The following is a 25,738-nucleotide window of genomic DNA, read 5'->3' on the forward strand; positions in this document are numbered from 1 at the left end:
CCTGAAGATTTATCACAATATATGATGATACAGTTTGGCTGTGTCCCCACCCAAATCTCATTATGAATTGTAACTCTCACAATTCCCATGTGCCATGGGAGGAACCCAGTGGGAGGTGATTGAATTATGGGGGCAGGTCTTTTCTGCACTATTCTCATGATAATGAATGAGTCTCATGAGATCTGATGGTTTTAAAATGGGAGTTTCCCTGCACAAGGTCTCTCTTTTTGCCTGCTGCCATCTATGTAAGATGTGACTTGATCCTCCTTGCCTTCCACCATAATTGTGAGGCCTCCCCAGCCACATGGAACTGTAAGTCCATTAAACCTCTTTCTTTTGTAAATTGTCCAGTCTCAGGTATGTCTTTATCAGCAAAATGAAAACAGACTAATACATGTGATATCTAAATATTTGCTGAATAAAAGTAAACAAGGTATGGTTTTACTCTTCTGTCATAGAAATACATCCCTTCACACAAATGCCAACGATGCCTTTTTGAATTTATTTACCTCCTTGTTTTCATAAGAGTTGATGAATTCATTAGAGACCACCTGGTAACAGTAATGTTCACAATTTATTTCACTGAAGTTGTATTTTGAATCTTTTGCATATGCAACATCTCTATTATTTCCCTGTCAGTATGCCTTTTCTTATTTCCATACAACCCAATAATAATTGTGAGAAAAACCAATCCACCAGCTATTCAATTTCAGGTCCTAATCTAGCCTTTCCCTTCTTCTGAGTGTCCTCAATCACATAACACTAAATCTCATTTTTGACACTGTGACACATCAAGTTTTAATATATTCACATTGTTTTTGAAGACCATGCTTAGACCCCTCAGTTAGAATAATATTTGCTCCTGGGACAACGTTCTCAGAAAGCAACTTATTTTCTCACCAAATACTCATCTGGCCAAGGATTTTTCTAGATCTATACTATCCTTCCAGATTATAGCCATTTCTGTACTTCATTGTAAAATCATTTTCTTGAAGGTTCATACCATGCAGAAATGTTTTCACAATCACCTGGTGTAGCAAGGAATGCTCGTGTTTACCATTATTCATGCTTCTCCTTTGAACACACATAACCAACCTATATTTCCCAGCTTTCTGATAATTGTGTGGGGCCATTGGAGTTCCAGCCAATGGGAAATTTATAGACCTAAATTGTACTAGTCCTAGGACTAGCCTCGAAAACATCTTGCTTGACCCTTCTCACTCTGTCTCTCCCCTCATCTCCCAGCCAGATGCGACAAATCCTGCAAAAAGCCAAGAGCGTGGAAGGATCCAGAGTACCTAAATCACCTTGAACACAATCTGCTACATATTCTTTTGGACTTTGATGTGAATTTAAAAAAGAGCTTTTTTGTTGTAATGAATGGGATTTGGGTATTTTAAGAATAGCAATTGTTATCTGCTTTGATTAATACATCTTCCAAATATCAGGTGTAGTCCTACATTTCAAGGAGAATGTGACAAATGGCTCATTTTTTTCTCTGTATTTGTACAATTCCCATTACTTTTGAGTGACTTTATTGCACTCAGAATTTCTTAATATTTTCTGTAACTTATTTCTCATCATTTATCTTCAGTAAATCACTCCTGAGGTCACAAGCAGGATTTACAATCCTGTGAACTGAACTATATACTAAGTCCTTCTCTCTAATAACAAACACTTTGGTCTTTTAATCCCTCATATGTATGTTTTTCATATCATGCTTCTTGGCTTTACTTTCTTGATGAAATCCATCATCATGTTTGTCCATTTCTTGTCATTCTTATTTTCAAGGCCCCTGTTCTTCTGCCTTTCTTCTACTTTCTTCGAAACACAGCTCCAAGCTAGACCTATCTAATCACAGACATTTTCCAGCTTCTGGGCTGCTGAGCTTCCCTGGAGAAAAATCCCATAACTCTGACAAGTGGGACAGATTTATAGTTTCCAATTTTAGCTGGGGCCTCAAAATTGCTTGTCAATCCTTTTACTCAATGACTTTTGGTTTGATAGCCCTGACCTACATAATGGTGTGAGCACAACTCTCCCTTCTACAGTATCTTGTGCTTATTTCTGGGCATTTCAGAGGAGTCCTTTGTACAAACCCACTTCAAATTTATGAACTGAATTCCCCCCAGTGTATTAGCCTAGTCTCCTTCTCCTACTCCAGCCACCACTTGCCCATTCGTGCTTTGCACAGTTGCCTGTGGAAGCCTCACCACTGCCAATTGCAATCCTGAAATGCCAGCATCACTGCCAGGGATGCTGTCACCTAGAGCTGAGTACTTCACTTCCTTATAGTGTCACAATGATGTAGAGTTCACTGTCTAGACAGGTTAAAAAAAAAGTTTCCTTTTAACTTATTATCACATGTGGTCATCTGAACACAAAAGTAGCTGGACTGAGGGCCAGAGACTTGCAAAGTTTTCTTATTGAATCCTGAAAAGTGTGGTCCTCATCCCTTAGTCATAGGTGCTCAAGTTTCTTTTTTGGTGCAACAAAGGAAATAGATACATTATTCCTATAGTTTCTCTTTTCCCTTCAGCTCCTCCTTAAACCAAAATGTCTTCTCTATTACTAGTTATAAAACAGAAAATTGTGGACAAGCTGACATGTGCTTGTACTTAGGTGGAACAAGTTTACTAATGCACTTTTAAAATAGTGAACCAAATATTCTTTGTTACCCTCATCTGTGGTCTCTCTTTTTATACAATTCTTGATGGATTTGTGAGTAATGAGCATTTTATCCTTCTCATTCTTTTTGATATATATATATCAGTAGGGGGAAAATAGTTTCTCCATTCATTAGAAAAATATTCATTCATTCATTCATTCAACAAATAATTTCCTAGTGACTATACAAGTTGATATCAAAGTAGATATTTTTAATTCTTACTTTATGTCTCCAACACACACACAGTGCAAGAGTACAACAGCTCAGTAAAAATAGTAAGTACAATAAAATGTTAAAATAGCTGTGATAAAATTTGCTGTAATATAAAATGGGGTCACAAGAACGAGAGTGAGTAATTCAATTTGAGTTGGAATCAAAAGTTTCTTAGAGGAAATGATATATGAGTAGTTTGCATTTGCCTATGAAAGTGGCTAGCTCTTTACAAAATTATTGCAAAATAATTTACAAAAAGGTAAACTATAATGGCTTATCTATTTCCCATGTAGATGTATGTGTATGTAATCATATACATATATGGAATAGAAGGCTAAAGTTTCATATTAAACATAAATTATCTTTGTCATTCTGTTCTTATCCTTACCATGCCATGGATTGGTCCTAGCACATTTATGCAGTAAGTATAATCTGACCATAGTTTTTCTAGTTCTCCCAGTGTGGCGCTCTGTCTAATCTCCCCATTTTTCACCTTACTTGAAATTAAACTTTACTATTTTAATTAAAAACATTTAGAGAAAACCTATTTATGTGCAAAGTGCTGTGCTGTACGCTGTAGTTGAGAAGGAAAAAGGTGTTCGTGTTGACAGTCAAGGCTTGATCTTTGCCCTCAATGAGGGCAACGCAAAGGAGAAAAACTAAAATTTTATCTGAGACAGACCTCTCCTATTTGCTTTTCCAAAAAGAAGACACTAGAGGGTTTTTTTGTAATAATTTTTTAAAGTTTTGTCTTTGCCAAAAAAATGATCCTCCCTCTCTGCTTGGATAAAGTGATTGAAACTAGATATAAGTAGAAATTAATAAAACACATGAAAAACACATTGTCTGAGTAGGGGATACGGCCCTGGATTTGTTATTCACAATAAGAGCTATGTGATTTCTGCCATTTAGACCAATATTACTTCAAGTATTCCAATATAAGATAAAGCAAAATTTACCAAGGAGGGATATCAAGGAGGGCTATCAAGGAACACAATTTAGATCATTAGGAAGGGGGAACATTTTTGTTGTTTGCTTTTCAGTAATTGTTTTTTATGTTTATTTAACTTTCATTTTTCAAAGAAATGTTAACTGTTTTGTTTTACTTATAAAAGTACTTTATGGAGTACATAGTGATGTTTAAATACATAGAATGCATAGAGATCAGATTAGAGTAATTAACATCCATCATCACAAACATTTATCATTTATTTGTATTGGGAATATTCAATATCCTACATCTAACTATTATTTAAAACTATATATTATTGCTAATCATAATCCTATAGTGCTATAAAACACTAGAAATTATTCCCTGTAGCTTGCTGTAATTTTGTTGATTTTTTTTTATTAGGATAATGGGTCAGCTCTGCCTTGAGACAGCACACAGAGATTGCAAGTACTTAGAGGCTATATAGCTGCTTGATTCCCATAACAGTTAGAGATTTTCAGTGTTTGTCATTAAAGTCTGTGCATTACATCTTTTAGTGAGGTCACCTTTATGGATATTGTCAAGTAAATAGAACCACACTAAGTAACAGGAGACAAAAGGGTTTAATAAGGAGTTAGGGCTTACACACATGTGGAAAGAGCAGGGGCTGTGGGGGTCATGATGGCTGTCACTGAAAGGTCAGAGAAACAGAGAAGACATCAGCCTGAAAAACAGAAGAAAATGGTTTTTGAAAGTTTGTTTGGAAAAGGTCACAATTCCCAATTATCTTCATAATATCCTATACACTGTCTCAACTTGCAGCAGGACAGCTGAAAATGGCAGGAAAATCCTGAGTAGCTGCCATGGTTGGTCACTGGGATCTCATCAAAGTATAATGATTTCTCCTTACTTCTGCTTGTCATGTCAAATATGAGGGCCATTCATTTGTAAATGCTCATCTGGATCCAATAAATAAAGAGATGTGGTACTCAGTACGGTAATAATGCGAAGTTTACTAACATTCTAACAAAAAAGAGTGGTTACTTTATATTTGCTACCCTAAGACATTGCTACCCACATTCTTTTTGTGCTAATAAATAATCTGATGATATTTTCATAATCTGAAAGGAAAAACAATAGGTATATTATGTATATTCTACTCAACAGAAATAGTTGTGGCTCTGTTCATATAAGACAAAAGAGGCTTTAAGGGGAAAAATTCTTACTGGCTGTCTATACGAAAACTACATAATGATTAAAGCTTCAATTTACTAGGAATACATAACAATTTTAAATTAGCACGCCCCTGTGACTATAACTTTATAATTTCTCTTTGAGTCAGGGTTCTCCAATTGCAAGTGACAGAAAGAATCTCTAACTTAAGCAGACAAGAAAATTTTTGGTAATATCGGTTTTGATGAGCTCACAATGTTGAGAGAGAATATATTAAATTTTGCATAATGTCTTACAAGCAGACTAATTTAAAATTTAGAAAACAATAAAAGATATTGCTTTCTTTATTTCGTAATATAATCTAATATACTGATGGTGATATATTGAAATCTGCAATGTATCTAATGATTTTCATCAGCTTATCACATTTAAATAATGTCAAAACATTTTTACCGGACTGGTAACAGGGCGAAAATATATTGATTCTATCACTAATTACAATATGTTAAGAATTTATTTGTTTTTCTTTAAAATCATAATATATTATCATTTCTAATTCTGAAATATAGTAGATAGGCAGGGCATGGTGGCTCACAACTGTAAGCCCAGCACTTTGGGGGCCTGAGGTGGGCAGATCACCTGAGATCAGGAGTTTGAGACCTGCCTACACAACATGGTGAAACCCCGTCTCTACTAAAAATACAAAAATTAGCCAGGCGTGGTGGGATGCACCTGTATTCCCAGCTACTCCGGAGGCTGAGGCAGAAGAATCCCTTGAACCTGAGAGGCGGGGGTTACAGTGAGCCAAGATTGCACCACTGCACTCCAGATGAAATGACAGAGCAAGACTCTGTCTCAAAAAAAAGGATATATATATACATATATTATAAGTATATGTGTGTATATATATACACACTATATGTATATACTATATATATTATAAGTATGTATATACTATGTATATGTATATACTGTATATACTATATATACTATAAGTATATATATACAATAAGTGTATATATGTATATATATACTATAAAAAGTATATATTATATATTAAAGTTTTACTTTTGAATAAAAGAAATAATCTACAAGGCACAATTCAACAATGCTTTTATAATATATTTATTGTTTATGTATGTATGTGCATATGCCTGAGTGACCACATTTGTTTGTCTGTGTGCATGCACACACACATGTGAAATATACTTTATTCAAGTTGATAACTAATCATGCGGATAGGAATTCTGTTTTCACATCAATCTAATTTTCTTATTAAATACCATTATTTTCTCCTCCTGGGCCAAGTACAATGTTTTAAACTAGTAAAATGTCTTATTTTTAGTATTGTCAATACTCCCAGTGGTAGAGCAGTGTCGCTTTCTTAAAATATTTCTACCTTCTGGGCAACAGAATTTTTTTTCAGCACTAAATAAGACAAAATCAGTTTTGTAGCTGCTACCTGTTTTATTGTGTGTAGGCCTGTGTTAAGATACTTCATAAACTGTCAAATCCAGATTGGCACTGGAAACACTGTAATGCTTGATATTTGATGAGAAGCTGTCAACTTGCCTCTCCCTGTCAAATTGCCAGATGCTTCTTCATGACCAGTTTAGGCTAAGAGATTACTGGTAGTCAGAGCTCCACACACAAAGATCTTAATGCTATATGATTTGTGAGAGGAGTGGGGTAGAAAAGATGTGAGACAAGTTATACATTGTTGGAAAATGGAATTTTATATGCTTAATTATTAAGTTTGTTTTTAGGAACTTGTAGATGAATCAATAATTCAGAAATTACATTGAGAATTAAGCATGAAAAGGCATGGTAAAAATCCCTCTGAGTAATCATATCCATAAAAACAAATAGTCTTTGAACCTTAGGCTATAGCTTTAAGGGAAGTTATTATTCTGTTATTTGCTAGGATAATATTTTATCTCAGTATTTCTTGTTTCTAATTTAATTTATGTTTCACTAAATACCCAGCTAGATATATATGTGGGTGTGTGTAGCTAGACACAGAAAGGAATTGACAGAACACTTTGGCTCTATTTTCAGTGCTATATAAAGATAAAAGGCGGGGTGCAATGGCTCAAGTCTGTAATCCCAGCACTCTGGGAGGTGGGTGGGTCACTTGAGGCCAGGAGTTCGAGACCAGTCTGGCCAACATGGCAAAACCCTGTCTTTATTAAAAATACAAAAATTATCTGGGTGTGGTGGTATACACCTGTGGTCCCATACACCTGTGGTCCCAGCTACTCAAGTGGCTGAGGCAGGAGAATTGCTTGAACCCGGGAGGCGGAGGTTGCAGTGAGCCGAGATTGCCCCACTGCACTCCAGCCTAGATGATAGGGCAAAACCCTGTCTGGAAAAAATAATAATAATAAAAATAAAAAAGAGATAAAAAAGAACAATAAACCTCATTCTATGTGGTCATGTGTTACTTGGAAAATTATATAGTTACTTAAAAAATTAAGGAATTTACGTAAATGTTTGAAGCTTCCCACTCTGCCCCTAATAAAACAAAACACAAATGGAAGGCACAATATTCCATTATTCCCAATCAGGAAGCCCAAGGGAGTAGATACTCCTTCCCTGAACTGGTTAAAAGCTGGAACACAACAAAGTGCTCCTATTCTGAACCTCTTAACATTAAACAAGTAATTCAAAGGTAAATACTGAAGTATATAATTTGTTCACCAGGACAAATTTAGTGAAAGTCTTGGGGGCATTTGATGGCCGCAACACCTGTGTCCAGCAGCACTGTGGGTGCCAGCTATGCCCACTGTGGCACTATAACCTGATTACATCCTAGTTTCAGATCTTAACGTCTAGAATTCTCATCTATTCTCTAGTAGTCCTGCTTCTCTCTCAACATTGTGAGCTAATCAATACAGATATTACCAAAAATTTTCTTGTCTACTTAAGTTAGAGATTCTTTCTGTCACTTGCAATTGGAGAACCCTGACTCAAAGACAGATTATAAAGCTATAGTCACAGGGGCATGCTAATTTAAAACTGTTATGTATTTCTAGTAAATTGAAGCTTTAATCATTATATAGTGTTCATATAGACAGTATAAATTTTTTTCCTTAAACTCTTTTTTGCCTTATATAAACAGAGCCACAACTTATTTCTATTGAGTAGAATATACATAATATACTTATTGTTTTTCCTTTGGAGTTCAACATTTTGGTTTCTTATATTTACATGTGTTTCTTGAAAACCATATATAGCTGGAGCATTTAGACCATTTAGATTTAAACTGATAACTGATGTTTTTTTTTATTTATAGCTTTAATTTTTGCTTTCAATTGGTTGTTCTTGTTTTATTTTTATTTTTCTATCTTTTCCTTTTTTGAGTATTTGAATATTTTTTAAATTCCATCTTTAGTTTTCCTTCTAAATGAATAATTGCCTTTAGAATTATTTAGTAAAGTTCTGCTTTAGACAGACTCTGAAAAATCTCTTCTATATACCCATCCTTAATATTTTTATAGCCCATGCAAAAGCACACCTTGAAGTTTCCTGTAGAGTCTTTCAAAGTGACTTGAGCCTATTGCTGCACAGAATTCTGGGATTCTAGCTCTATGGACTATAACAGGAGACAATAGGTCATGGGCACTGATGGGCATACCTCAAACGCCCTATGGATTTTCAGACTTGTCAGGGAGACACTAGAGAAGAGCCCAGGAAGAGACCCTGAAGCCAGGGGATTGCGGCTGGAGCTGCACTTCCCTTAGAGTGACCTAATAGTAGCACTATGTTTCCATTACAAATATTTTTACCATATGTAGATTCTCACATTGACAATTCTTTCAGCATGCAGATTTACATTACACAGCCTTCTTGCCTCCATTATCCCTGCTGAGAATCATCTCTCCTCTCAGACTGTCCATTTTCTGTTCTTAATTTCTCCCTTTGCTCTATAAATTGTTAAGACTTTCTCTTTGCATTTAATTTCCTGACTAGTTTTTTATATTACTGGACAAATGTCTACATGTCCAGTTTCAGATTGATTGTGTTTCAGATTTATTTGATTGGTTGAATATGAGGATTGGTGGCGTTTGACACTTCTGGAATCTTCCAGTTATCTTTTAAAATATGGCATTTGCCCCATTTTCTCTCCTCCCTCTCTGAAATCCCAAACACCTATCAGACATTCTCATTCTATCCTTGACCTTTCCTGTTTCCTTGTGCTCTTATGGCATTTTTTTTCCTGACAGATCTATTGTATTGAAGCTCTTTTTAAATCTTCTTAATTTGCTCTTTGACTAGTTCATTGAGTTTTACATTTTTCTAGTTGTATATTTTTTTCTTGAATTTCTATTTTTTATCCAAGTCTGCTAGGTGACATTTTAGTTTCCTGAAGATACATTTAAGTTTGTGGTCTTTCTTTTAATATACTAGTTACTAGTTTTAAATTTTCTAGTTACATTTAGAATAAGAAATATTTAATATTAGTAATAATAAAGTTTTTTGTCATTCACCATATCTTCATAATACATGTTATCTTTGTGTCACAGAACAGATGCATTGTATCACAGAGAAGAAATTTCCAATGAATAGAAAATATTGGTTTTATTGCTTTACTTAGGTCATTCATAGGAATGCTTCTCAGAAATTTGAAAGACTCTTTCCTAGGCCTTTTCAAAATTTTCTGTAAAGAAAATGTCTGTCATTAGAGAGAGGTCTTTTAATTTTTCCCTCTCCATATTCATTCTTCGAAATTTGACCTTACAACTTGACTTCAATTATTATTTATATTTTGATGACTTTCCAAAATATATGTATCCATCTGAGTTCTTCCTTATAATCATAAGGCCTGTATATGCTATTATCATTGATAAATATCATTGTGGTGTTTTTGTTGTTTTAAAAGCATTTCAATTTTATTTATTTATTTTTTAGACTTTTAAGTTCAGGGGTACATGTGCAGGTTAGTTACATAGGTAAACTTGTGTCATAGGGGTTTGCTGTACAGACTATCTCATCACCCAGATATTAATCCTAGTGCCCATTGGTTATTTTTCCTGATCATTTTCCTCCTTCCACCCTTCACCCTCCAAAAGGTCTCGGTGTGTGTTGTTCCCCTCTAGGTATCCATGTGTTCTCATAATTTAGCTCCCAATTTTAATTAAGAACATGTGGTATTTGGTTTTCTGTTCCTGCATTATTTTGCTAAGGATAATGACCTCCAGCTCCATCCATGTCCCTGCAAAGGACATAATCTCTTTCTATTTTATGGCTGCATAGTATTTCTTGGTGTATATGTACCACATTTTCTTTATTCAGTCTATCATTGATGGACATTTAGGTAGATTTCATGTCTTTGCTATTGTAAATAGTGTTGCAATGAACATACACATGCATGTGTCTTTATACTAGAATAATTTATATTCCTTTGGGGATATATCCAGTAATAGGATGGCTGGGTCAAATGGTATTTCTGCAAAAACTCAATTGATTTGAGTTCACAATTTTTCTTCCCCTGTATTCTCTTCTCAGAAACAGTACCATATGCTGCTAATTTGCTCATAGCTGAGTTGGTAAGTCATAAATCCATAACACCCATTTATCTCACTGTTCATATCCAGAAGCAACAAATTCTATTGAGACTAACACTAATCATAATTTTTGCAACTATACTCTTCATTCTTCTTCTTGTTACCTCAGTGTGGATTACAATAATTTTTCCTGCATTGTTATATGAAATAGAGTTTGAATAGACTAATTTTCTCTGACTCCTTCCAATAGATTCTCCATGCCACTACAAATATTTTTTAATAAAAATTATCATGTCATTCTCCTGGCAAAATATTTCACTGAATACTTACTGATCTTAGATAAAGTGCAAACTTTTTAGTATGTTATTCAAGGTCGTTCTTTCCTCCCTCACTTGTTCTCTATATCCTAACAATATTTCATGCCCAAACCCATGTCCTCCCTCAATTTTTGGTCTGTATGTGTGCACTTCTCCATCTAGACAATGTGCATCCATCGTTTAAACTTTCTAACCCCTAATTCTCCCACTGTTATTACAGTTGTCAGTTGTTTGAGGAAGATTTCCTTAAACCAATAAGGCTAGACTGATTTCCCTCATAGAATGAATAATAAACTAATAATAGAATGAAAAATCCAACCAATAATCCTATTGCTTAGCATAGTGCGTTATATATGCTTCATAATTAGTCTTTTTCCTTCCCCAGGCCACAAACACAGTGAGAGGAGGAACCGCCATTTTCCCTTTTAGCTGCGGACCTAAACATAGTGCTGGAAACAGTAGGCATTTAATTACCATTTGCTGAATGGAGAGTTGAATAAACCTTTAATTTGCAGTATAATTAATAAAATGTATGATATGTGATTTTAAACATCACCATACTAGATGCAATGAAATGTAATGCATATAATGAAGCATAAGATTCTTGTACTTAAGTAGTTTGTAGTCTATTTTGCCATAAATGATTAAAACCCCTTAAAGATAATGAACAATAAGCTGTTTACTGTTGCCAATAGATATTGCAGAGAATAATTCACATAGGTGATCATTGGAGCCATTTACTCTAATAATTCTCAGAAATTCTATCACACCGCTCTCCTTCTAAACCACCATTTCTTGCCTGTAAATAATGCCATTTCTATGATAAATAAGAATAGACTTATCCAACTTGAAAAATAAACAGGCATTTTAAAAATAAACATATTTAGCCTATAACATTTTCAGTTTCAGTCATATGTTTACAGTTTAGTGAGGGAGATAGTGTTCAAAATATACAATTTAAAACAAGACAGAGTAATTTAGAGTAATTGCAAGAATGGGCATAATTATAACATAGTAGCAGAGGCCAGGTCTTGCTTGAAGAGCTATGATATGTTTTGATATATTTGGAAAAATTGATGATCTTATAATAATGTATAGAATCTGATAAATAACAAATATATTCCTAATTGTCCAATACTGCCATTTGAATTTAGTGGGGATTTTGGAGATCTTCAAGCATATAAAATGTCTAATGACTTTATTATATATTTTGGAGTTGATAAAACAGATTTTAGAGAAAACTAGTGAAAATGGGAGACAATTAAATGTTAATATTTGAGAATAATTTTATTTCATAAATCTTTACATGTAGATTAATTTCAGCAAAACCTTATATAGCAGTCAGGATTTGCTATGTGCTCTTTTCTTTCAATATTTTTAAATATAGTGGGGAAAAATAAAAAATAAGGAAATCTTAATAACTTCAAGAAATTAAGGTTAGTCTCATAATCAACAGGCAATTAAAGTTTAGAAATGAAAATATTCTGCAAATGAAAAACATGCATTTTGTAACCCCAATATAAATACAGCAAAAAATTTCTTTTTTAAGAGTATTTTAATTAGGTAAATGTATTTAAGCAAAGGTGTATGAGAATAACCAAAAAGACACCCCTCTGCCACTATTATTGAAACTAGAGCAATTTGTTTAAATGATTTCAGGGTCAATATTGAGGTTGCTCTTTTACGTAAAACAATTCCCAACACATAGCAACTATCTTTCTTTTTAGAATAATGTAGAATACATTATTAGGCCACTAATGTCAACATTTAGAAAATAAAGACATGGGTAATGCCATTCTCCATGTCGGTAGGCAGTGAGAAAGCCAATGATTTTCTTCTTAACAACCCTGAAAACAGATGTGAATAAATAGTATTTCCCCAGAAAGCAAAATCATGTCTAAGAACTTCACAAGAAACATGTTACTGGCCAGCAGTGCTGCACATTTAAAATGCTGCTGAGTAAGCCGGAGGTCATCCTGATAACATTGCCTGGTAAAGAACAAGTTGGCACTTTGCTATAGATTTCCCTGCCAGAACCTATTCCTGTTTTACACCTTCATTTGACCCAGGATGGGTTATTGTATCCAAGATCTAAAACTAGGATCAAATATCTTTCTTTAATAATGTTACCTTCCAAACAGGGACTCAGATGAAGGACCTATTGAAGGGCTTGGTTACTCACCTAAGTACCGTCATGCAGAAAGATAACGAGTAATATAGTTAAGAGATGTTCCCGTCAGGGCACCTTGGATTAATTCAGACAGTTGTCACAGAATGTCATACAAAACATGTTGTCAAACTTAAAGTTTTTTAAAAGTACCTATATATTGATAAATTAAACTTTTGTTTATATTCTTCAAAATGGTTTCCATGTGATAGATCATACTGAATTGTGTTTATTATAATTTATTTAGTGGATTGTTTTCTCTAAGCCTCATCAACCACATTAATCTCATAGGAATTTCATTAGTATTTAACTCCAACAGGTGTAACTTTAGGAGTTACCAATTTTTTTGAGTTTCTTCCTCCCTCTAGTATCCAATATCACATGCCCTCCCAAGTGGGTCCCAGCAGTTCTTCCCACTACTATTCTCACTTCACTGCAGGTCACTTGGTGTTCCCCTTGAGTGAATGAAGGCTGTGCCATTACCACCACCTTCACCCAGACCATGAGCTTCTCTGGGTAGGTGGCGAGCTCTGGCTAATCTGCTGCCCTCAGCGTTGCCATTCATTTCCTAATGGCTGCTGGGGACTCACACTATGCCAATGGTGAGCACATGAACTGCTGTCTTCTGAACAGCTACTCAAGGATCTGATGAAGTCAGGATGTGTGTTACTTGTGCCAGAGCTGCTCACTTTGCACTCTCTTTGGACCTTTTACAGAGGCCAATGCATGCTCTATCAACATATTTGTCTTTCCAAGGTTACTTGACTCTGCTCTTCTAAGTAGTTTCTCAATATTGCACTATGGCTGTTTACAGTCAAAATTGTAAATGTCATTGGCCATTGGACTACGAATTGTCACTTGTCATGTTACTTATCACTGTGTCCCCAGTGTTTATCACCAGGTCTGGGATATACTAATCAATCAATAAATATTTAAGGAATTGAACTTAATTTGCTTTGTCTGCTGGGACTTTTAAAGGTGGTCAATGTCTCTCAGCCTTTATGGGATACTCTTTTACAGAGATATCAGAGTTGAAGTGTTTAGACCCAGAGAGCTTATTAGGATGGTCCCTTCACTTTACATAAAGCTTTGTTATTACCAGGATTGGAAATATATATTTTACCTGGAGCGACGGCTCCTTATGAGCTGAATGCACTGGTACTGGTTACCTAAGAAACCTTCCCAGAGGTGCACTATAGCCTTCCCTTACCATGATGTTGTTATTTTTCAGACCCCTTTCTCCTTCTCTCCACCAATCCACATGATTTTATCAGGCATATTGTGGATATTTGAAGCTCAGCTATGCATAAATTTTGGGTTGTTTTATTTGAGTATTCTATTATGTATGTATGAGATAAAGGTATGACGACTTTCAATCTCTTTGCAAATATTAAAAATCACATTAAAATATTTGTTTTTGTTAACACACAGTAATATTAAAACTTCAGCCTCCAAAATGTAGTGAAGTCAAACATTTTAAGCAGTATTAAAGAATCTTAAAATCCTTTCAAAAGTTTTACCATGGATTAGCATTATTAGCATGGATAATTAAATTGATTAAAAACATCATCAGATTTCTTAAACTGTCATTAGTTCTGTTTAGTCCCATGGTAATGGTAATTAAAGTGGAAAGATAGAAACTTCAACTAGAAAGAAAATCTCAGAGCTCCTGTTTTCTCAAGATCTAATGAACACCTGGTGCCTTTGTAATCTATTAAAGCATTGGAATTTTTTGAAAAGTAGAGATGGAGGAAAAAAAATCAGGAAGATTTCTTTGTTCAAAAATCCTTCAAATATCTATTGTATGCAGATGTCCAAAAGGCTGTGGGAAAATGTGCCAACTAAAGATTTATTTCATATAATTAAAAAAAATGCTTTTTTCAAATTAGGAAATCATGTCTTATACCCATTTCTTCAGTGGGCTCATGCAACGTGGCCTGGATCTTGCAGTTATTCTCCCTCTCCTTTGTGTCATCTCATCTCTTTTTCAGTATGCAAATATATAAATATTCTCTATTATCTTCCATTCTAAGAACAGTCACAACAACAAAACAAACTCTTTTAACTCCATGCTTAACTTTGTTTAGTACATAAGAGAATTCATTACTCTTTTCCATTTCTCGGCTACATTGTCACAGAGACATTTGTTGAGAAAGTATTCATAATATCATACAGCATATCCTAGCCTCCTATTTTTTCCTCAATTCATTCCAACAGGACTTTCATCCCTATCACTCCACTGAAACTGAGCTCACCGTCTCTCCAGTGACCTACCTGTTTTTCAGTCCAGCCATTCAAAATTTCTAATCATAAGGAATTTGAACTCTCAATAGTAGCGGGCAGCATTTATATCTTCATGCTCATAGTGGGCAGCATTTATATCTTCAGGCTCATAATACACTTTCTTGTGGGTTCTGTGACACTGTTTACCTTTGTGTTTTGCCTACCTCACCAGCTGTCACCTAGGTTTGGGTTCTGTGAGACCCATATACATTTAGTCTTGGTTTTTCTCCTACTACATCAGCCATTACTGAGTTTCCCTTGTTGGCTCTTATTCTACTCCTTCATTTCTATCTGTAGGAATGTTTCAAGGCTAAGCAGTGGACTTTCTTCTTCTCCCTAGGTATACCCTCTCTTTAGATTACTTTGTTCAATGCCCCTACTTAAATATTGCATTTATACTGATGACTCCCAAATTTATGTCCTTAGCTTTGACCACGCCCCTGAGCTCTAAGTGTATATTAGGATGTCTAAAAGACATGACAGATACTACTGACCAAAAAAACTCCCTATTTCCATTCCCACCAAAAAGCATGTCCGTCTCTCAATCTCCTGTGCCTTTTCAAATAGCATCATTCCCCTTGTTCTTCAGCATTACAAAAGTGCCATTAAGGATGTGCAACAACTGGTATATATTTAATTCATGTGTAACATTCAAAATGGCATTCTGATTCATATAATGAAGATTATAATAGTAGCTTCATATTTAGAAGACATATTAACTTAATTCTTAGAAAAAGCACTCAAGTTTCAAAGAAATTGACAAAGCACAAATGTCATTAGGATGCCACACATGACATGCAGCCATTTCTAAATAAAAACCTGGTATAGTCTGCCCCCAAATCATAAGGTAAATAATCAGTCGACACATTTTTATTGAGTGCTTCCACTGGACTAGACTTGTGCTTCATGATATTTTTACCTTAGTGATTTAAAAAGGCATGACTTCAGCCCTCAAGTGGACACAGGAGATAGGCAGTAAACAAGTAATAAATTAACAATTACTACTTAAAATCGGGAAAGGGTGATAGATTTAAGGAAAGTCAATATTTAAAATGTGAAGGAAAGCTTTTCTAAGTTTTTTTCTGCTTGTTTCAGCTGAGTTCAACAAATTCTGAGAAAGTATGATCCATAGACATTGTGCAAGGTAATGAGAATGTAATGATGTATAATGCATATTATCTGACACCAAGAGGATAATAGTCTACTATCCATAACTATTAAAGTGATGGTTGATGCTTTTTGATTTTCCTAAATAAATGCTTAATTCACTTACTTAGTCTGAAATCTAATTTTGAACATCAGAATTTAATTTTTATTCTTACTGTAATTTACCTAGACCATGGTTTCAAATATGTTAAATATAACACCTACTTTGGAATTAATATATATCAAAAATTTTTATATGATGTCTTTTTTTCTGTAATTATGTAAGAAAAGTAGTCCATAGTTACTATGAATTTTATAACTCTTTAAAATAAGTGTTTAGTTACTCAGAAGATAATTTATGCACATTTTAATTATAGTCCTATATATTGTAATGTACATTATTTAGTCTTTGAGAATTCATACATTTGGAAAATAGATTCACTATACTTGAATTTTCTATTGCCTCCTACCTGGACATGAGAGAAAAATCAATGTCATACATTTGTACAATGTGTGAAAATCTACAGGGGAGGAAGAGACTAATAGATGTGGCACAGAGGAATTTTAGGGTAAATGACTCTGAATGATACAGTAATAGTAGTTACATGTCATTATACACCTGTGAAAATCCATAGAATACAATACATGTGAACCCTAGTGTAAACTATAGACACTGGTTGATAATGATGTGTAAATATAGGTTCACCAATCACAATAAATGTACCACTCTGAGGTGGAATATTGATAGTGAGGAAAGCGGTGTATGTGTGAGGTCAGGTATGTGTGAGGTATGAGAACTCTCTGTATTTTGCAGTCAGTCTTGCTGTGAACTTAACACTACCCTAAAAACAAAATCCATTAAAATGAAACAAATATGTAGGGGGAAAACCTATAAATGTGTGTACATATGTGGATATGTATATATTTATGCATAAACAGAGACACACATAACTGTTAAATTGTATATTAAGACTATATACACATATGTGGTATAAACATAAATATATTAACATGTTTGTATAAACACACACTCACAAAGAAACTTTATGACACTGTATCTGTATATATTATTAATCCTCATGGCAGCTTTTTGAGATACATACCTTTGTCACTTTAATGGCATATAATCCAAGACAGAATGTTGACATTCTCTGCCAAAGTTCACTTAGCTCTAAGGGCCACAGCAGGGGTTTGCCCCGATCTCTATTGTTAACCATTATTTGTAATCACCTTATTACCTTCCTCTGCTGAATTTGTGTCATTATACTTGAAAACATCTTTTTAAAATTATCTTAAAGCTTACAAGTTATATTTCAATATTTGTGTTGAGGACTCTGGCAACCTTGTATTTAACTGGCTGTTTTTATTTGAGGATTGAGTTAAGAGGACAGCTGCTTTTCTGTAGTTAAAGCAATAAGGGCATGAAGAGAATGAGATATTAAATTTATTTTGGGATGTAAATATTTTTCAGTGTGTGATGGCTTACGAGAAATCCCACATGGGCGCTAGTAAATGATCTATATTTTTGCAAACTTTCCTCAAGCCATGAGATTCTGCAATGCTGACATGATTTGATTTGGTGAATGATGCGGGTGGTGTTGAAATTGAGCCTTTTCTTACATTTACCTTAAGGAGTTAACTTGCCCTTTGTTTAAAATTTATATTTTTCCTGATTCAGTGAGTAACCACATCCCTTAACAGTGACACTTCTAGGCTGGCTAGAAGATACACACATCATTACTGTGAATTTAGTTTAACCATTTTCATTTTTAAATTAACGTGAACCTTTAACTACCTATCACAACCCACTGTCTTTTCCTCATCTATGTAAGTGTCTACTGGAATGGTCAGTTTACACATTAATGTATTTTTTTAGATTTTAAAATGAAAAATTTAGCTGACATAATGCTGCAACACAAAATGCAAGGTCACCTGTCAAGAAAAAGGAAAACCCAGGTAAATAATCTCGTGAGCAGAATTCTTAATGTTTGGCTTATTCCACATTTATTTAATACTTAAAACTGCCAGAGTGGGTGCAGGGCCTAAAAAGAACTTGGTAATAGGGATTTAGATAGAAAATTTTGACAGTTACATGACCATATAAGAATGTTCCAATTCAATGTTTCGGAAATGTATAATTTTTGCATGAAGGATGTATGAGGTTTTTTTCTACATAAATTGGAGTAATTGGCAGGTACCACTCTGTCTTATTTAGTGCGGGTAGTTTCTCACGGAAGGTAGATTTGATTGAAAGATGGCAGTGAACAAATTTTTTTTCCCTATTTCCATAGAAATTCCTACCAGTTTTTAACTGATTAACGTGTTTTTGATAGTTAATCAGTTACTTGAACTTTCACAGAGTTAACTAATGCCTGCTTTAATAATGCCTTAAATCATAATAAAAACTTGTTTCCATGTGGTCCATCTTGACACAGACCAAATCATCACACTGAGATTTATCATAACATAATGAAGCCTAAAACTTGTTTGTCCCTTACAAGATATGTAAGTTGCATGACACATTCATACTATTTGTTTTTTTAAAACTGGGATACACTGTTAACTAAATGCTACTGAATTCTCTGGTCAGATAGTTTGGTGTTAGTAAGAAGTAATTACCTGGCCAGGCACGGTGGCTCACGCCTGTAATCCCAGCACTTTGGGAGGCCAAGGCAGGCGAATCACTAGGTCAAGAGATTGAGACCATCCAGGCCAAGATGGTGAAACCCAGTCTCTACTAAAAACACAACAATTAGCCTGGCATGGTGGTGCGTGCCTGTAGTCCCAGCTACATGGGAGGCTGAGGCAGGAGAATCGTTTGAACCCAGGAGGCGGAGGTTGCAGTGAACCAAGATCACGCCACTGCACTCCAGCCTGGTGAGAGAGCGAGACTCCATCTCAAAAAAATAAAAATAAAAATAAAAATAAAAGTAATTACCTCTGTATACTCAACAACGCTGTCTATTTTGTCCAGATTACAAAGGTCTGCTCTCCCATTGGAGGGCATTCTCTGCCATAGCGCAAAGGCCCAAGTACTAGCCTACTTCATATGCCACGTTCTCAAACATGGCTTTCCACAAGAACTTCCTCGAAGCAACTGTTCCAATATGACAAGTCCTGCATAAAGCATTGGTAAAAAGTATTTTGTTACTCTATACAAATTATTCTCACTTAGTCTAGTTGAGTGAAAACTTAAACTTTACCTTTATTTTTCCAACTTAAAGGAATATCAGAATATTTTGTCTTCAAGCAAGCTTTAAATTATTAATTTAATAACTCTAATCTTCTTGAATCTATTCCAAGTTAATACAGTATTGGTTATGCATAATTCTGCTAACCGATAAACAAATATTGATGAAAGATAGATGAAAAAGTATTTTATGTTTTTTCCTAATTAAAATCAATGGAGAATTATACTTATCAGTAAGAGAATAATAAGTCCTAAAACTTTTTTGTCCCTTAAAAGATATATAGGTTCCATGACACATTGATACTATTTGTTTAAAAACAAATGGTATACACTGTTAATTAAATGCTAGCAGAATCATTTTTCAAAAATAAACATATACTTTGACCCCATGCTGGAAAAACCTATACTTGTAGACTTATTTAAAATATAAGGCTAAACTTTGAAGGCAATAAATCAGAAAATCTTTAAATATAAATATTAGATACACCTTTATGATTTCTGCAGTTTTGGTGTTGGGAGGGGCAGATAATCAGCTATTTGAGCCTTCACAGGGTTACTTAATGCCTGCTTTAATAACTCAAATCATAATGAAAATTTATGTTTCCATGTGGTCCATTTTGACACAGACCAAATCATCACACTGAGATATATCATGGCATGAATGTTTTGAGAATAAATTTTTAAAAATACCTAATTTGTACTGAGCTAAATTTCATTTGTAATGTTGCTTTCATAATTTATTTGGCATACATTTATTTTCTGACGATATTTATTGAGTAGGAATACCATTGTGAGTAGTTGAGATGTAGCCAGCATCTTTCCCTTTATTCTTCTCAATAACCTTGCTTCCTCTTGTGAACTAATATCTTACACACACACACACAAAAAAACAGGCTTTGCCTTTTTCCATGGATGAAGCATGAAACCTGACTTACATCCATCAGCCCAGTATACTCCTTTATCAAATGACTTTACTAAAGGTAACTCCCATTGTCTTGGGAATTTTAGAAATTAGTTTTTTTCTCTTTCTCTCCATCACAGGGTTAAAGAAACAAAGCCTAGAATAGCTTTCATTATTTGCTGCCATGAAGAACATAAAGCTAAGGGGTTAGAGCCAAGAAAAATCCTAGGGAAACTGATCTAAATCCTAATCACATCTATTTCTAAGCCAAATTTAACTCTTGGCATTGTTAATCATGTAACATAATTTTTCTGTAATTTATTTTTCCAGTTTGAGTCAGATCTGCACTTATTTGTAAAGAAGTATACAATATATAGGGCATTTCTTACCAGGAGTGGGGTTACAGGTAATGGGCTAGAATGGTTTTAAAAAAAGAACTCTCTGTCATACGAGAAGGTAAAAATCTTTGTTTTTCAGTTGCATAAAGTTGGTTTACTTTGGACCTTACAACATGTGCTACCAATATTACAGTATTCAGTAACTGAAAACAAAAATAGGTAAGATGATGGATTCTATATTTAAAAAATGAAATCTTGCTTTGATATTTACTTCTGAAAGCAGACAGAAAGGAATGTTTTACCAAGAGTGGCTCTTCTGTCTGTGATCTGTAATAAAAGCATTAAACTTGATTTTGAGGGCCCTCCATGCTTGGGAGAGTTGAATTACTTAAACCAAAGAGAGGGCTGGCTATAAAATATTTAGAGATGAGAGACATAGTAGGAGAAAATATAACAGAATAGGAAATATATGGCCTTCCCCTAGCATATTTGTAAAGTACTGTCTTACTGAAAAATTATATAAACACATTATGGAAATAAAACTGAAATAAGGATTGAGAGGCAATACGTATAAATACTCACCCACTAATTCCCATTGTTTCCATTGGATTCTGCAAAGATACAGATTATACATACATGTGTATGTAAATAATCTTCAAAATATGTCTTATACAGATAAATGTTCCCCAATTAAAGATGAAAACAAATAATCACAACATTATTTTTCAAAAGCCTTTCATGTGACTATCTGATTTTCAACTTATTGAAGGTTGATGCATAACATGCTTTCCAAATGTAATTAGCTGACTTTTTTTATACACATGCCAAGTATTATTTTTCAACCTGGTATACAAACAATATTTTTCTAAGATGCTGTGGTTACTGATCTTACAAGGCCTCATTAGGAATCATTTTCAATAAACATTTTTAAAAAAGACTAAGTTCAATGTCCTTTTTAAAGTAATATTTAATTTCATGAATTCCCATTTACAAGTGGAATGGACAGGAATGATTTTAATATTTTTATATTAATTAATGATATTTTGATGCAATATATATGGCAGCAAACCTCCATATGTGTTACCCATTAGTACTGTGTTTTTTTAAATGGGGATGAAGCACTAATAATCACTACCTGTAAAATAAAGAACATTTATTATTTTGGTGAGTCTAGCAATCTTTTCTGAGTTGTAAGTTCTTAAAAAATAAATTCTAACAATTACAGAATACTGATTTGACTTCCACCTTTTTCGTACTTTTATTTTACCCCAAAGCAAACATTAAACACATAATCTTGCTAGGAGAGACCATCTTGTTGGTATTATGAAACACTGGTGGGAGTAAGAACTAGTATCATTGATATGCAAAATTGTGCAGTTATCTCTGCAAATCATTAGGAAAATGTTGAAAGGTTAAAAATCAAAACAAAACATAGTGGTGATCCCCAAAACTATTTTGACATTATTTTGACGATGAGTAATTTAGTCTCAACCAAAATCTTTTTTTCCCATTCATAATAATCATCCTCCCCTCAAATGTCTTTAAAAAATACATGAAACAGTTCAATAACAAAAACCGAAGAGCACGAACTATTTTCAAAAACAGAAAAATCTCTAGTGCAGAAAGAAACCTCAAAGAGCAGATTCCTTTGCAGACATGAATCAATGCGCTTGCAAAGATTATGAAGATTTCTCTTTCCTCTTTGGCGGACAGTCTACTCTATTTGAAGTTTCCACTCCCACTCCGTTTTCTGTTCTTTTTTTAGAAGATCTCGACCGTTTCTTCTTCATACATGAGGCCTGAATATTAGAATCTTCTACCCACCTCTGAAGCCAGAGAGTAATTAAGTTCCATGTTACGTAGGCTTGGATCGTGCAACTGGACGACAGAACAGCAATTTTAGCTGCCAACACATTTACATTTCCAGTAAGGGCATCAGGATTCCGATTCTGCGATCCAGCCAGGTGAAACCCAACAGTGAGTACGGAAACAATTAAAGTCACAAGTCTACCCAAGATAAACACAATGGCCCACAGAGATATGCCTTTCTGGTACTTTTCATCACTAAAGTAAAACAGGCCGCACATGTGGGAAAGTAATTCAACAAAATAATGCAGTACCAAAAGAAGAAGTCCCAAATGATTCAAGTACAAGAGATAAGCTCCAGTAATGTGGAAGAGGTGAAGACCAATGTAGACAAGTTGACGAGGGATGTCTTGTTTTTTGGTTTTCTGGAAGTAGAGTTCAGGAAAAGCATGAAACCAGTAAGCCAACTGGGATATGTAGAAAAACTTCATTTGAAATGTCATCATGCTATGGGGACGAGCCTTCCATATAAGAGTTGGGTCTGACAGGCAGTTTTCAGAGATTAAAATGAATGTGCCCCAAATACAAGAAAAAAAGTAGAACACACTAAACTGACCAGATTCGTTAAACTTGTTTTGTTTCGCTTTGGTGAACTGCATTCTCTTGTTAATTTTATCCAACACATATTCCTGAATTGTGGCATGAATAATGATTGCCACCAGCATGTAGAAGAAAACCGTGGCCAAATCTTTGACACCATAATAATAGAGGGACTTTGATCCCGTGGCTTGTTCCTCTGCTGCAGGGACAGCAACACTGTGCTGAAGAGTGAGAAACACGATGGATGCTTCTGCTGTTCCCTCGAACACAAGCCCCAGCAAGAAGAACATCCCCACGCAGGAGACGATGTCCGCATGATTCTGCAGGATGAATTCCTGGCTCAGAACGGGGGGGTTCTTGGTGCTCTTCTTACGGAGCCCCATGGTGGCGCTTCCCGGATACTCACCGGCGAGCCGCAGCTGCCTCCCCCTGGCTGCTCCTCACAGCGCCGCCGCCACGGTAGCAGCTCCGGGGGCTCCACTTCCCATCCCGAAGTCAGTCCCGGGTCGCAGCGGCCGCCCAGAAAAAAAATAAATCAAAGGCGAGGGCCGAGCTGATCTGAGCATGCGCACCAGGGGGACGGCGGAGGCAGGGAAGGAAATCGAGCGCCGCGCCCCTACCCGGCGCCAGGCCCGGGGTTGCGAGCGGTGATCTTCAACGTTGATCGTCGCGTCTTCAAACTCGCTGCCACCGCCAAGATGCTCCTGAATTCTTTTTTTTAGTGGCATCTTCATTAGTAATCATGATAAACCTATAGAGCTCTGGTTATTCTTCAGATCATTAATTATAACAACAATAGCATAATAATAACAGCAAACTCCCAGTACTAATTACCAGTTGCTGTGCTAAGCATTTTATTTATATTTATGAATTTAACTTTCCTGAAACACCCAGTGAGGTAGATACTGTGATAATCTCCCCTCCCCCACCCCTTTTCAAGAGACAAAACACTGAGGCACAGAGAGGTTAAGTAATATGGCCAAATTCACATCCCTAGTGAGGGTTAGAGCAAAGATTTAAATCCAGTCTGGCTCCAGAGCGCCTGTTTTTCACTATTACGCTGTATTGTCTCTTACTGTAAATCAATTATACCTGGAAATATTTACTAGGTCAACAAGATAGCATATTAAAACTAGTTCCCCTATTTGCAATAATAATAATGTTTGCAATGATAACGTCTAGCCAGTATTTTGAAAGACTGGCACTTAGAGGGAGAGATGTATTAGTTCATGGAAAGGTCTCTTTTTGGCTACAAAGCTCAAAACTTAATTTCTTCATTATAACAGAAAAGAACCTCATATGTCATTTGTGTAGGTTTTGCATATATGGAGGAATTGTGAATTGAAGTTTCCCAAGACTTCACATAGGACTTGGAAACTTTCAAGATTGGAACAGCCAGAAAGTAGAATCCTCATTGAACACTTGCAACATTCAGACAAGATCCAAGGAAAGCTACACTGTTTTAAGTAAGGCTAAACTTGCCCTAAGGATAAAGCTAATTCATGCTTATAAACACAAAGTTTATAAGAAGCCTTGAAAAGGTTAAGGTACTCTAGGACTGTCTGCCAGAATGCCTACTTGTGGCCTCTAGGTGCATTGTTGGCATTAGCATGAAAGGGTGGCTTAATGCTCCAAAAGTGGGATTTCTAGCAAGCAAGACAGAAACTAAATGGCCTTTTATGACCTAGTATTAGAAGTTATATTATATAATTTTCAATACCAAGGTAGGCACAAGCCTGTTTTACTTCAAGGTGGGGTGAGGATGGAGGGGAGGGTGTGGACCATACACATCAACTTTTAATGAGAAATGTACCTAGTATTTGCTAATTTTTTAAAAATAGCCACATCCTTTCGTTGGGAATAAATTTTGTTTCCTCTGACATGAAATATACACTTTTTCCTTCCAATGCAAACAATAGTCTCATATCAATATAGCATCAGGTTCAGGCTTCTTACACAGGATATTTTTGTAAGCTAAATCAGATCCAGGAGCAGATAAAGGAAAGTCCTATCCTTTGTTGCACTTACTCTTGGTCTGAAGACTTGTGAACTAAAAGAATAAAGTTTTTGGCTCCCACACACCCAAAGCGTAGGAAAAATGCAACAGACACTTCCATCTACGAGTGAGAAAATGGATGCACACAGCAGTCAATAATCAATAATAACTATAAGATACATCCAGGTAAAGTTCCTAGATTTTGGTTTGAGTCCAATCTTCCTTTCTAGGAAATGGTGAAAGATTTTTTTCCCTAAAACATGGATTAAATATTATAAGTTGATTTGTTTCTGTATGTTGGCTTGCATATATTAAAAGATAAAAGACACTAGAAGCCAAATAGTGTTAACGTAATACTGTTTATCTTTGTCTTTGTCATGTAATAGTCATTGATTATAGAATTAATTCTGGAGTATTAATTACACATCAATACTTCAAGGAATTAACATTGCATAAACAAGTTTACAGGTGGAATCAACAGAACAACATATGAATCAGTTTC

At 35.0% G+C, this 25,738-nt stretch overlaps 1 protein-coding gene and 1 long non-coding RNA gene across 2 annotated transcripts; both read right to left on the bottom strand.

Moving 5' to 3' along the window:
- Nucleotides 1-4,330: 4,330 nt before the first annotated feature.
- On the bottom strand, nucleotides 4,331-23,791 carry LOC104006174 (uncharacterized). The gene is made up of 3 exons (XR_679767.2): nucleotides 23,647-23,791; nucleotides 21,417-21,445; nucleotides 4,331-4,536 (listed from the first exon to the last, which is right to left on the bottom strand). It is a non-coding gene; the product is annotated as an uncharacterized LOC104006174 (long non-coding RNA).
- On the bottom strand, nucleotides 21,784-23,652 carry TRAM1L1 (translocation associated membrane protein 1 like 1). Its single transcript, XM_526671.9, has one exon. It carries the CDS (start codon nucleotides 23,621-23,623, stop codon nucleotides 22,514-22,516), a length of 1,110 nt encoding a protein of 369 aa, XP_526671.2. The 5' UTR covers nucleotides 23,624-23,652; the 3' UTR covers nucleotides 21,784-22,513.
- Nucleotides 23,792-25,738: the final 1,947 nt, after the last annotated feature.

This window comes from Pan troglodytes, chromosome 3 (assembly GCF_028858775.2).
Source record: "Pan troglodytes isolate AG18354 chromosome 3, NHGRI_mPanTro3-v2.0_pri, whole genome shotgun sequence".
NCBI classification, from domain to species: domain Eukaryota; kingdom Metazoa; phylum Chordata; class Mammalia; order Primates; family Hominidae; genus Pan; species Pan troglodytes.

Coding starts and splice junctions, on each gene's coding strand:
- TRAM1L1 (XM_526671.9), bottom strand. CDS start 23,623: ATGGGGCTCCGTAAGAAGAGCACCAAGAACCCCCCCGTTCTGAGCCAG.